Source organism: Oreochromis niloticus, linkage group LG8, assembly GCF_001858045.2.
Source record: "Oreochromis niloticus isolate F11D_XX linkage group LG8, O_niloticus_UMD_NMBU, whole genome shotgun sequence".
Classification (NCBI taxonomy): Eukaryota; Metazoa; Chordata; class Actinopteri; order Cichliformes; family Cichlidae; genus Oreochromis; species Oreochromis niloticus.
In genome coordinates, this window is record NC_031973.2 from 22846348 (window position 1) to 22857958 (window position 11611).

The 11611-nt window shown below is 45.8% G+C and overlaps 1 protein-coding gene across 3 annotated transcripts; it reads right to left on the bottom strand.

Annotated features, from left to right (window-relative positions):
* Window positions 1–370: 370 nt before the first annotated feature.
* LOC109203285 (uncharacterized) lies at window positions 371–7957 on the bottom strand. 3 transcript variants are annotated; one of them, XR_002063230.2, is made up of 2 exons: window positions 973–7957; window positions 371–562 (listed from the first exon to the last, which is right to left on the bottom strand). XR_002063230.2 is itself a non-coding variant. In XM_019362820.2 (2 exons), the coding sequence occupies exon 2, from the start codon at window positions 7024–7026 to the stop codon at window positions 1228–1230; it is 5799 nt and encodes a 1932-aa protein (XP_019218365.1). In that variant the 5' UTR covers window positions 7027–7266; window positions 7677–7957; the 3' UTR covers window positions 371–1227. The 3 variants fall into 3 exon arrangements, 2 of the variants coding, with proteins under 2 accessions (XP_019218365.1, XP_025765771.1); XM_019362820.2 differs by having other exon boundaries at window positions 371–7266; window positions 7677–7957; XM_025909986.1 differs by having other exon boundaries at window positions 371–6519; window positions 6562–7957.
* Between the last annotated feature and the right edge of the window lie 3654 nt (window positions 7958–11611).

The window sequence follows — 11611 nt, forward strand, 5'->3', positions numbered from 1 at the left end:
ACTTTCTCTAAAAGTGTCTTGTCTGTATTTGGAGGAATACACATGTTGGAAAGAATACACATGTACACTTTTAGGCTTCAGTGCTTTCACCTTTCATGCACTTTGACATCAGGAGTTGCCAAACTGACTTGTGGAGCCAGCTCACGCTAAAAAAGTTAAGAAAAGTTTAACTTTTCAAAAAACACATTTTTTTCTCCAAATTTTGCATAAATGCCTCGACCCAATCAAATCACGTGAGTGAGAGTGAAGCGGTCAGGTCTCTACTTTGGCATCAAATTAAAGGAGAAGTTGATCACTGATGAGTATTGATCCATCTGCATACGAATAAAGTTAGTAACACTGTAGAATATATATATACTGGAGGTGCGGGTATACAAGTCTGGCCTAAGTCTTCGGTCAGAAAGACTGCAGCAGTCCAGGAGTTGAGTTCACTGTCTTTAATTAAGCTTCACAGAAGAACTGGTTACAGCAGGGCTTGCCAGGATAAATCCAACTGTGCTGCAGCCAGATATGAACTTATAACTGTAGCAGATGCAGTATAGGTGATTATAAGCATGGTTTTCTGGAAACAGAAACAGGTAATACTATAATTAGCAGGGTTAAAAATAACTAAGTAACAATCAGAACATATCATCTACTCAGGCACAGCAATATTTTACAATGTCCACAAGGGGTCACCGTAAGACCACAAGTTGGCTAAATAGCACATATATTCCCAGTTGCTAGTACTAAGGCAAGAATGTGGCAAGCTAGCAACAGCTAAATTAAGCAATAAACAACAGAGAAATCCTTTAACCACGGGATGTAATCATTGGAGGAGATTCTGGCCACTGATATGAACTTAGTGCAAATTAACTAAATAATTAAATAAACCTACTAACGTGATATCAGGGTACCGAGGCATAACTTTAGATTTAAACATGCACAAACAACTATGACTATTATCATACCAGTTAACAAAGGTGAACTTACAGATACATTAACGCATACGGAATCACACAAACTGCGTTACAACTCCCATGCTCCGTCGCTGCGCCTCTCGTCTCTTACTCCCACTCTCCCTCTGCATGATGCGCACATGATCAATGATGCGCTCATTTGGGTGCGCTTGATTCTTGCCTCTAACCATCCTGAGGCTGAGTCAGCAGGGAATTTGCACAGCCGCCCCCAAATTCACTAAGTGAATTTGCAGAACACAAATGTCCCTGCTGGATAATATACACCCCTTCAGTCCTCTGGCAATTTTGGAAGAGTGACGAGCTTCGTCACGGGGCGAATGTATTTAGCTCCCTTTATGTCGACCTCAGCTGTGCGTATCTTGCCATCATCGCTGGGGATTACTTTAGTTACCCGCCCAACTGGCCACAGAGCCCTTGGTAGCTGTGGGTCAATCACCATGACCACTCGATCTACTGTGAGATCTGGGGTACCGATGCGCCACTTTTGACGGAGCTGAAGGTTCGGTAGGTAATTGCGAGTGAACTGAACCCAGAAATGGTCGGCAAGCACTTGGCTGTGTCTCCAGCGGCGGTGTCCCAGTAGGTCACTCTTGCTGTACACTGCTTGTGGTAGGGATGCGTCTTTCCGCCCCATAAGCAGAAGGTTAGGGGTAATGGGATCAGGGTCCGCAATGTCTGATGTTGCATAACCAAGAGGTTTCGAGTTAAGAATGCCCTCCACTTCTACAAGCATAGTCATCAGCACTTCTTCTGGGACGGCTTGGTCTTTCAGGACGACACGCAGGGAAGCTTTGACCGACTTGATTTCCCTCTCCCATGTGCCTCCAAAATGTGGAGCAAGTGGTGGATTGAATTTGAAATCGATACTCTGTTCACTGAGCTGTTGCTTCAAAACTGGTTCCATAGCAGCAAAATCTTCTCTGAGTTCCCTCTCTCCTCCTCTGAAGTTGGTGCCACGATCACAGAGAATCTCAAAGGGTTTTCCTCTTCTTGCAACAAAGCGCCGAAGGGCAAGCAAGAATGAATCCGTGTTCATGCTGCACAAGAGGTCCAGATGTACGCACCTGGTGGTCAGACATTTAAAGATAATACCCCACCTTTTCTCATGCCTCCGTCCGATTTTTATGGTGTAAGGGCCGAAGCAGTCGACTCCAGTGGACCAGTATGGTGGTTTAGTGATGCGTAGTCGTGCAGCTGGTAGGTCTGCCATCTGGGGAGTGACTGGTTTGCTGCGCCATTTACAACATTCCACACAACTGCGTTGATGTCTCTTGATAATCTGTCGGCCGCGAAGTATCCAGTAGGTCCTCCTTATCTCTGCGAATATACGGTCAGGACCTGCATGTAACAGACGGTTATCATAGTCCTGCACTAACAGCGTTGTGACAGGGTGATCTGGTGCAAGAACTATAGGATGGATAGTGTCCTCTTTCAGATTTTCAGCCCTCCGGAGACGACCTCCAACCCTGATCAACCCGACAGTATGGTCTAATTCAGGTGAAAGCGACAGCAAGCGGCTGTTAGGGCTGACAGTTTTACCTGACTGCAATGCAGCAAGCTCTGCCGGGAAGCTCTCACTTTGTGACCTTTTCAGTAGGGCAATTTCTGCCTCCCTACGACTGGAGGCAGTCATGGGTGGAGCGGCCGCCCCGTGGAGGGCGTGATATGTGGCATGTATCAGCTCGGTCCAGGATTTGAACTGGGTCAGATCAGGCGTCAGCGGGCTGCTTGTGGAAATGTTGCCACAGAAGATGGTGTCGCGGATCTCTTCCTTCTGCATCGAGCTCACCGTGGGGTGCGTAGGCCAGCTAGCGGGAGGCTGATGGAGGAATGCTGGGCCATCTGTCCAGCGGTCTGGCTTAGTTAAATCCTTTAAGGATTTCCCACGTGTGATGTCATCGGCAGGGTTCTCTTCAGAGGGAACATATCTCCAGCTCTCAGCTCCAACAAGCTCTTGAATTTCTGCTATTCGGGTTCCCACAAACACTTTATACTGCTGGGATTCAGACTGGATCCAGTGAAGGACAGTGGTCGAATCTGTCCACAGGGTAGTTGTCTGTAGTGGCAGGGTTAACTCGGTCTGCAGGACTTTGGCTAACTGTGCTCCTGCTAGGGCAGCGCAGAGTTCCAGGCGAGGTATTGAAAGCTGCCTTTTGGGTGCCACACGAGATCGGGCCATCACAAATGCCACTTTAACTTCATTGCTGTCAGTCTCTACTCTCAGGTATGCAACTGCACCATAGGCTCTCTCTGAGGCATCACAGAAGATGTGCAGGTTCACGGGGCTCCCAGCCGAGATACCAGGAGTGTAACACCTTGGCAAGCTGAGGTTTGGCAAGTATGGCAGCTCACTTTCCCATGCTAACCACACGGACAGGAGCTCATCAGCAATCGGCTCATCCCAACCCCTCTCTTTCTTCCAGAGTGCCTGAACCAGAACCTTGGCTCGCGTTGTAAAGGGAATGATATAACCTAATGGGTCATATTGGCTTGCCAGTACTCTGTAAACATATCTCAGGGTTGGTGCAGTACGTGGAATGGCACGGTGCTTGTATCCCAATGTGTCAGAGCTGCAGCGCCACATGAGACCAAGGGAAGACTCTTGTGGTTCAGTCTTGTTAGTGGTCAGCCATAACTCACACTCAGTTGATTTGGCTTCTGTTGGTAGGTGAGAAATAACCTCCGGTGCGTTGCTAGCCCACTGCCTTATCTCAAATCCTCCACTGGCAAGGAGGGCTCTCATCTTGTCTATCAGGTCCTTTGCCTGAGTCTGAGATTGTAGAGACTGTAAGCAGTTATCCACATAGAATGCATGGAGCACCGAGTACAGTACCTCTTCATTCTCTTCGCTGTGATCCTTTACATGGCGCTGCAGGGCATATGTAGCACAGCATGGGCTACATGTGGTCCCGAAAGGAAGGACACGCCACTCGTACACGTCTGGGCGGCGCTCCCTCTCCCCGTCTCGCCATAAGAAGCGTAGAAGTGGCTGGTCCTCAGGCAGAAGGCGCACCTGATGGAACATGCCGCGAATATCTCCACTGATAGCCACAGCATACTCTCTGAATCTCAACAGCACGCCAAGCAGTGTTGACCCAAGAACCGGGCCAGGAAGCAGGTTCTTGTTAAGTGAAGCTTGCTTGTAGTTAAAGGAGCAGTTGAAGACAATTCTGGGCTTGTTGTTGTGGTACACAATGTGGTGCGGGATAAACCATGATTCCGCAGAACTGCTCACCTCATTCATGCTGATCTTTACTACATAACCAGCTTTCTCCAACTTGTGAATTTCCTCATTGTAGACAGCAGCTTGATCTGGACTGTTACACAAACGTCGCTCTGTCGCTCTGAGGAGTGCCATCACTGCTGTGGGAGGTGCCCGAAGAACAGGTGCATTCTGTCTTCGCAACAGTGGAGTAGCATAGCGAGCCACTCCATCGACGGTGACCCGGACAGTCCCTTGCTCCAGTCGTTCTATGGCTGCTTTATCTTCGCCTGATCGCGTCACCTCCTTGTTGGTGTGGAAGGGTAGGGTGTCCAGCTGCCAGAGTCTCTGGACATGTTGATGCAGCTCATCTGAGGAGGAGAGAGTGGACAAATGCAGACAGCTTCTCTCATCTGTTGGTTGCTGCAAAAAGCTTGCCGGTCCCTGAATCGCCCACCCCAGCATTGTGCACACAGCCACTGGGCCACCAACTGGACCGGTACGCACAGGCTGGGTAGGTATTATCAGGTGAGGGTTATCAGAACCGATAAGTAGCAGGGGCTGGACTTTGTCAAAGGACTGCAGGGATAAGCCTCTCAAGTGTTTGTATCGTTGTGTCAGGAGGTCAGCAGCACGTGATTGCTCTGCCAGAGTTACTTCGGCTGCTGTAAAAGCCTGGTGAATGTCATACTTCACTCGGTTTGTCATACCTGACACCTGAAAGGATACAGTGGCTCCCTTCAGCTGTACGATTTCTTGTCGAATTGTCCTGAGGGACAGAATCTCTTCTGCTCCCACAAGGCCAAGGTGATGGACGGCAGCAGGTAGTATGATTGTTCTTTCGGAGCCATCATCCAGGACAGCATATGTGTCCAGTGTTTTCTCCCCATTTTGCAACCGCACTGGGACAACCTTTAGCATTACTCGCCCTGAATGGCTGACTTGGTCCAGGAAAACCGTATTGGAGGACGTATTTACGGTCAGGATGCTCTCTGCAGCAGCAACATCATGTAGTATGAGCAGATGTTGTTCTCCACATGTTGCACAGGGCTTCTTCAGAGTGCAGTTTCCTGGGGGATGTCCTCTCCCACATTTCCAACATCGTTTTTTCTCTTTTATCCAGGTAGCTCTGGCAGTACAGGTGAGCGTGGCAAAGTCAGCACAGGCATTGAGGTAGTGCTCCTGGTTATTACAATAAGGGCAGAAGGGCTTGAAACGATCTCTCTTCTTCAGGTGTGGTACAGTGGCAGGGCTCGGAGAAGGATTAGCGGGCTTCGATCCCTGCTGACTCCCAAGCAGAATAGTAGCAGGTCTGACCCTCTGTTGTCTCACTGCTTTCCGGTCCTTGTACTCAGTCGGTGCTGGTATAGCTGGGAAGGGGCTTGTGATTTGGCGAGACACTTGCAGAGTCTGGGCCTTCCTTTCCAGCCACTCGGCTAGGTCAGGGAGAGTGTATGTACGGTCACTGCCACTTTGGATAATTCCTCGGTTAAAGCAATGTTCAGCAAATGCATCTCGATAGTTAGTGGGGAGTTTGGTGAGTAGAGTGTCCACATGAGACCCACACTTCAACTCTGACGATGAGGGGCCCTCCATTGTACTGAGCATCCCCACTAGAGTTCCAACTGCCGTAGCAAAGTCCTCAAATGCTTGATAATCTCCGGCCCTGACTGGTGGGGCATTCAGAATGGCCTTCAGTTCTCCCTGCACTAGCTGCCTTGGCTGTCCGTACCTCTGTGTGAGCGCTTGCATGGCACTTGTGTATGGGGTCTGACTGTTGACATACCTCTTTGCCACTTGAAGTGCAGATGGGAATGTGAGATGGTCAAGCAGAATCTGATACTTATAGTCTTCACTTAAATGCTTGTGCGGACCAAGTAAGCTGTCCAGACCCTTTTTGAGCATAAGAAAATCACTCTCTTTCCCTGAGCTGAATACAGTCAGTTTGGGTTTAGGAATGCCAAATGATGAAGCAATCGCCATCTCCATCATACTTGGCTGATGTGAACTGTCTACTGGGTGAGATGTTGGATAATAGTGCTGACCACGGGGTGGTCTAGGATAATGCACAGGTGGATATGGCAGTGGAACAGACTGCCAGGCCCTGGGGAGTGCATCATACTGCTGCTCTTGCGGAACATGCTCAGGCTGTAACAGTGTGGTAGAGGGCACTGGCTGAGGCACATGTGGTTCTGGCTGTGGTGTGATAGGGGACACTGGCTGAGGCATCATTAGAGTAGCAGGAGGTGCAGGCTGCGTTGGCAACGGCGGCGAGCAGGCTGGAGGAGCCGTGGATGCGGGGGCTGGTACAGACATTGCTTCTGAAGCAGGCTGTGGGTTTGATGCAGCAGTGTCAACCTGCGCTTGAGGAGCAGGGGCTTGTGTTGGAGCGTGCAGAACCTGGTGCTGAATGTTAGGTGCAGCTCTTGGACTGGGAGGCCGTACAGGGTAACCCAGTTCTAAATGGGGGAGGCTACTGTAATGTGGCTGAAATGCTGCATAGTGGTATGAAGGGTAAGGCAGATGTGCACTCTGTGGATACGAAGGCAATCTGACCCTGTCCATTTCCACTTCAAGTTCTTTCATCTGCTGGCTTATCGTTTGCCAACGTGCTTCCAGCCGCTGCCATCTTTCCTCTGGACTTGCCGTACCATAATGACCAGCTGCAGGGTAGTTAGGGGAACTCCCAGGGCTTAGTGGTGATGCTGGTCTTACTGTGGTACTATAAAGACGGTGAGCTGGGTAGGTGAGTTCGAAGTCCTCCAGATGTCCGGGAATGCGTCGCACCCTGCTGGGACGGGGACTCAGTGCAGGCTGGTCGTCGTTAAACTCTCTGGGTGTAGCCATAGCGCAGCTAGTATACATCCGGCTCGAAGGACCACTTGTAGATTATATATATACTGGAGGTGCGGGTATACAAGTCTGGCCTAAGTCTTCGGTCAGAAAGACTGCAGCAGTCCAGGAGTTGAGTTCACTGTCTTTAATTAAGCTTCACAGAAGAACTGGTTACAGCAGGGCTTGCCAGGATAAATCCAACTGTGCTGCAGCCAGATATGAACTTATAACTGTAGCAGATGCAGTATAGGTGATTATAAGCATGGTTTTCTGGAAACAGAAACAGGTAATACTATAATTAGCAGGGTTAAAAATAACTAAGTAACAATCAGAACATATCATCTACTCAGGCACAGCAATATTTTACAATGTCCACAAGGGGTCACCGTAAGACCACAAGTTGGCTAAATAGCACATATATTCCCAGTTGCTAGTACTAAGGCAAGAATGTGGCAAGCTAGCAACAGCTAAATTAAGCAATAAACAACAGAGAAATCCTTTAACCACGGGATGTAATCATTGGAGGAGATTCTGGCCACTGATATGAACTTAGTGCAAATTAACTAAATAATTAAATAAACCTACTAACGTGATATCAGGGTACCGAGGCATAACTTTAGATTTAAACATGCACAAACAACTATGACTATTATCATACCAGTTAACAAAGGTGAACTTACAGATACATTAACGCATACGGAATCACACAAACTGCGTTACAACTCCCATGCTCCGTCGCTGCGCCTCTCGTCTCTTACTCCCACTCTCCCTCTGCATGATGCGCACATGATCAATGATGCGCTCATTTGGGTGCGCTTGATTCTTGCCTCTAACCATCCTGAGGCTGAGTCAGCAGGGAATTTGCACAAACACATTGCTAGCTTGGATCATGCTAACTGTTAAGCTCAGTATTGCCCTTTCCTGTGAGGGACTGGTTGGTGTCGCTATGACGATGGAGCAAAGCAAGATGGTTCCCCAAATGCAAAAAATCGAAGCAAAGCAAAAGCTGAATCTTTTTACTATACTGTATCTACTCTGAGTCTGCTGAATACTTGATTAAATATGTACACTGTGTTTACCCCTGCCTACACTGTATAAAATCATCCATCCATCTTCTGTTTATCCATTTCAGGTTGCGGTGGGGGGGCTGGAGCCTATCCCAGCAGCAACAACCTGGACAGGTCACCAATCTGCAGCAGGGCTAAAGGTAGAACATTCAAAACTGAACTGTTCCTTGATTATATGTGCATATAGGGAGAAGATTATCACAAAACATTAAAGGCAACTAGTCCAATTTTTATTTAATAGCACATGTATGTGAACGCATGTTAATGCATTAGTATTTTTTCCTTTTCCAGTTTTCAGACTGTTCACTCCCTTGCCCGTTGATGTTCATCAAACAAATTCAGGCACAAAATTACAACAGTGGAAATAGCTGCCTGACAAGCAGGACACAGAGAGCAGGAAATCCTCTGCACAGCTGAGAACAAAGCAGGACAGTCGGGTGCACCTGAAGCTGCCACTTCAACTTAACTCTTTCTCAGAGTGGAGAGAACACAAGTTTATCTGATTACTGCTCCTGAAACGTAATCGTTTTGTGTCTTTTTTCCCCTCTGGATAGTTCTGCTTCATCCACTTATTGAAGTTATAAGCGCAGACACCTGCTTTGTAACAAAGAGAAGGCAAAGACACTACAAATCTCCCATTGTGACAATATGGGGCCATCTGGCTCTACAAATTCTTATTCTCAGTGTGCTCTTAAGGGCCTGATAAATATGTCCGCCTTTCCTCAAAATCAATGGAGGAAGAGCACCGGCGCCTTCAGCTGAAATTTGCAAAGTGCCTGTAGCTGTACTGCGAGCGTCAGACAATTATTTTTGGGCCAAGAGCTTTTTCAGGGTGAAACAATGAATCCTCTTCAGGCCTTTCTTCACAAACAGTGAGACTGGAAGTCTATCGACTGCCTCTTTTTCCCCCCTCAGAACGCTTGAAGCTTCGTTTGACTGAGTACGCCAGTGAACCTGTCATCCCATTTGACAGACGCAGACACCCCTTAGGTCAGTGAGTAACAGGAAGGATTATTCCTCGATGTAAAGCCTAAAGAGTTTTTGCGCTGACAACTGACACTGAACTCAACTGATATGGCAACTAAACTTCCTCTGTGATTATTGTGAATCCACAAAACTCTTGTCAGTTAAGAGCTGAAAAACAAGACTGTCACTCCTGTATGAGTCATAGTAATATTTAATACGAAGAATTTCAATGTTCCATATTGCTCAGTTCATAACATTTCCATTTCAGGAAATCTCTTTTTTATGTAACAGATTTTCTCTGAAATAGCTGCTCAGAACTTCCCAGGAATTTGGTTGTTTTTAAGTGTAAAATTTGTTTTTGTTTTGTTTTGTATTTGTCTTCGCCTGAATAAAATTTGTAGGTCATTAGCAAGACTTGACTGGCGAGGTGGCAACCCCAAACCCGACTCCTCTAAGTTTAAATAAAAGTGTACGTTTAAAAAAAAGTACTTACAGAACTACTTTTATTGCACCGTGTTCGTTCACTCTTGAGCTGCTGTAACATGAATCAGATGGCTGAAGTGCTACCTCAGTATGCAGTCAAATTCTATAGAGTCTTGCTAATGACATACTAAATGTATTCAGGTGTGTTGCAGCAGGGACACATGTAAAAGTTTCAGTCCTCGAGGACTGGAGTTCAACATCCCTGCTCTACAGAAACTATATCTATTGCCAGAGCTAATGTGGCTAATGTAGCCGCATTAGCTTAGCAAAACACAAGTTAGTGGATAGAAAAGTTAAAGCTATAATCAAATCCTAGAACCCTTATAATGTCTCTGGCTGCACCTGCCATTTTTTATTGTTAAATTCACTTAAATAGTCATGTCGCAGAAAGTACACTCCCTCAGTTGGAAGGTTTTACATAAAAACAACCTGGTCCATAGTTGACCAAGTGCAGTCTCTGATAAATTGCAAAACATGACATTGTGTCATCATTTATTTAACAAAAATTAATCCAAAATGCAAAAGCAGTGTGTGAAAAACTAAGTACACTCCACAGACATTAAGTAGCAGCCAGGTGCGGCTAATTAAACAGACTTGAGTAATTGGTCATCAGTGGTTCATGTAGCCTCAGTGCGCTGGTACATCTATCATCTACTACTGCCTTTGTGTCATCTTCATTAACCTGCTCTCTCCACTGAATTATCCCCATTGCTGATTGGCTGCAGAAGGCTCACTGGCATGCATACTGTATCCAGCCAGGTAAGGCGGAGCATGCAAGTTTGCTGTTGGTTTCTTGGTCCTTCTGTCTTCCTCCCTCATATCCATCAGCATGGATGTCCTTCTCTTCTCCCTTTGCAGTTTTTTGTTCATTATGACCACTGCCAAGGAGCTCATGTAATGTTTGCACGTTTATTCTTCTTTGGCTATCAAAGGTCAAAGTGACGCTAATGCTATATATAACTATTTAAAATAACAATATGGGCTATTTTTTGGATTTAGCGAATTATTGTATTTTGCATTTTATTGTGTACATTACAGTTACAGGTTATAACTGTTTAAATACATAAAAGGTTTGAATACATTTACAGTGTTCCTGTTCTTTAGTTGTTTTTTTTGGGAAACAAAATAAAAAATTGTTTCATGTATATTAAAATGTGTTTCAGCAAGGCAAATAACAAGAGTCTGCACTTTGCACTTGTTTTTATTGCACTACAAAGATCTTCATGTACTTTTAAAAAGAACAAAAAAACTAAACCAAAACAAACAAAGAACTTTTAAGAGCCATTTCCTTAAAAGTAAATACAACTCAGAGAGGGAGCTGCCTTGATGAAGGTTTGTGCTCTCATGGTGCCTCCTGTTTTTATTATGAGCTGATCTGGGGGTCACCGGCAGACCTATTTTCAGTTTTGGTTCTATTACTTTAGCTTACCGATATTAGTTTAGGGGAAAAGCCAGAATCCGACAGCTCATTATGTGGTGGGTTCAAGGTCTTCTTTCTCTTTTGTCTGTTTTTGCTTGGGCACCCTGCTCCCTTATTCGTGTTTGGTCTTTGTATGTAGCTATATTTTCATTATTAGAAGTTTGTTGAACTGGAGTAACATTGTGGCATATATATCTTATACACCTAGATTCCTGGATTTAGGGAGCATAATAAACAGCAAGTGTGAGCATCTCTGTAAAAGCAGACATTAATTCCTGTTTTCAGATGACATGATGGACTTTGAGATTATGTAATTGCTCACAACTCACATCACAGCCAATCACAACACATCAAATGAGTCTCACTATCGTTAGCATGAATATAGTAAAAACTTTATGCAGTAAAAAGCTCTTTTTATGCTTGAGTGGGAGTTCCATGATGAATGCTTTTCAGGCTGTCCTCCGTCTTTATATCAGTCATTCGCTCCATCAGTCGTTTGATGATGTCACTGTAATCACTGTACTGTAATGTGATCAAAGGTACAGATAAAAGACACTGCACACTTACCCTGTAATTAGAGCGTCACGGATGACAGAAATGTGGAAAAATTGTGCTCTTGCAATGAGGCTTTAGTGATGTGTTCAGTTATGCAGACAGCTAATTAGCTATTCAGACAGAG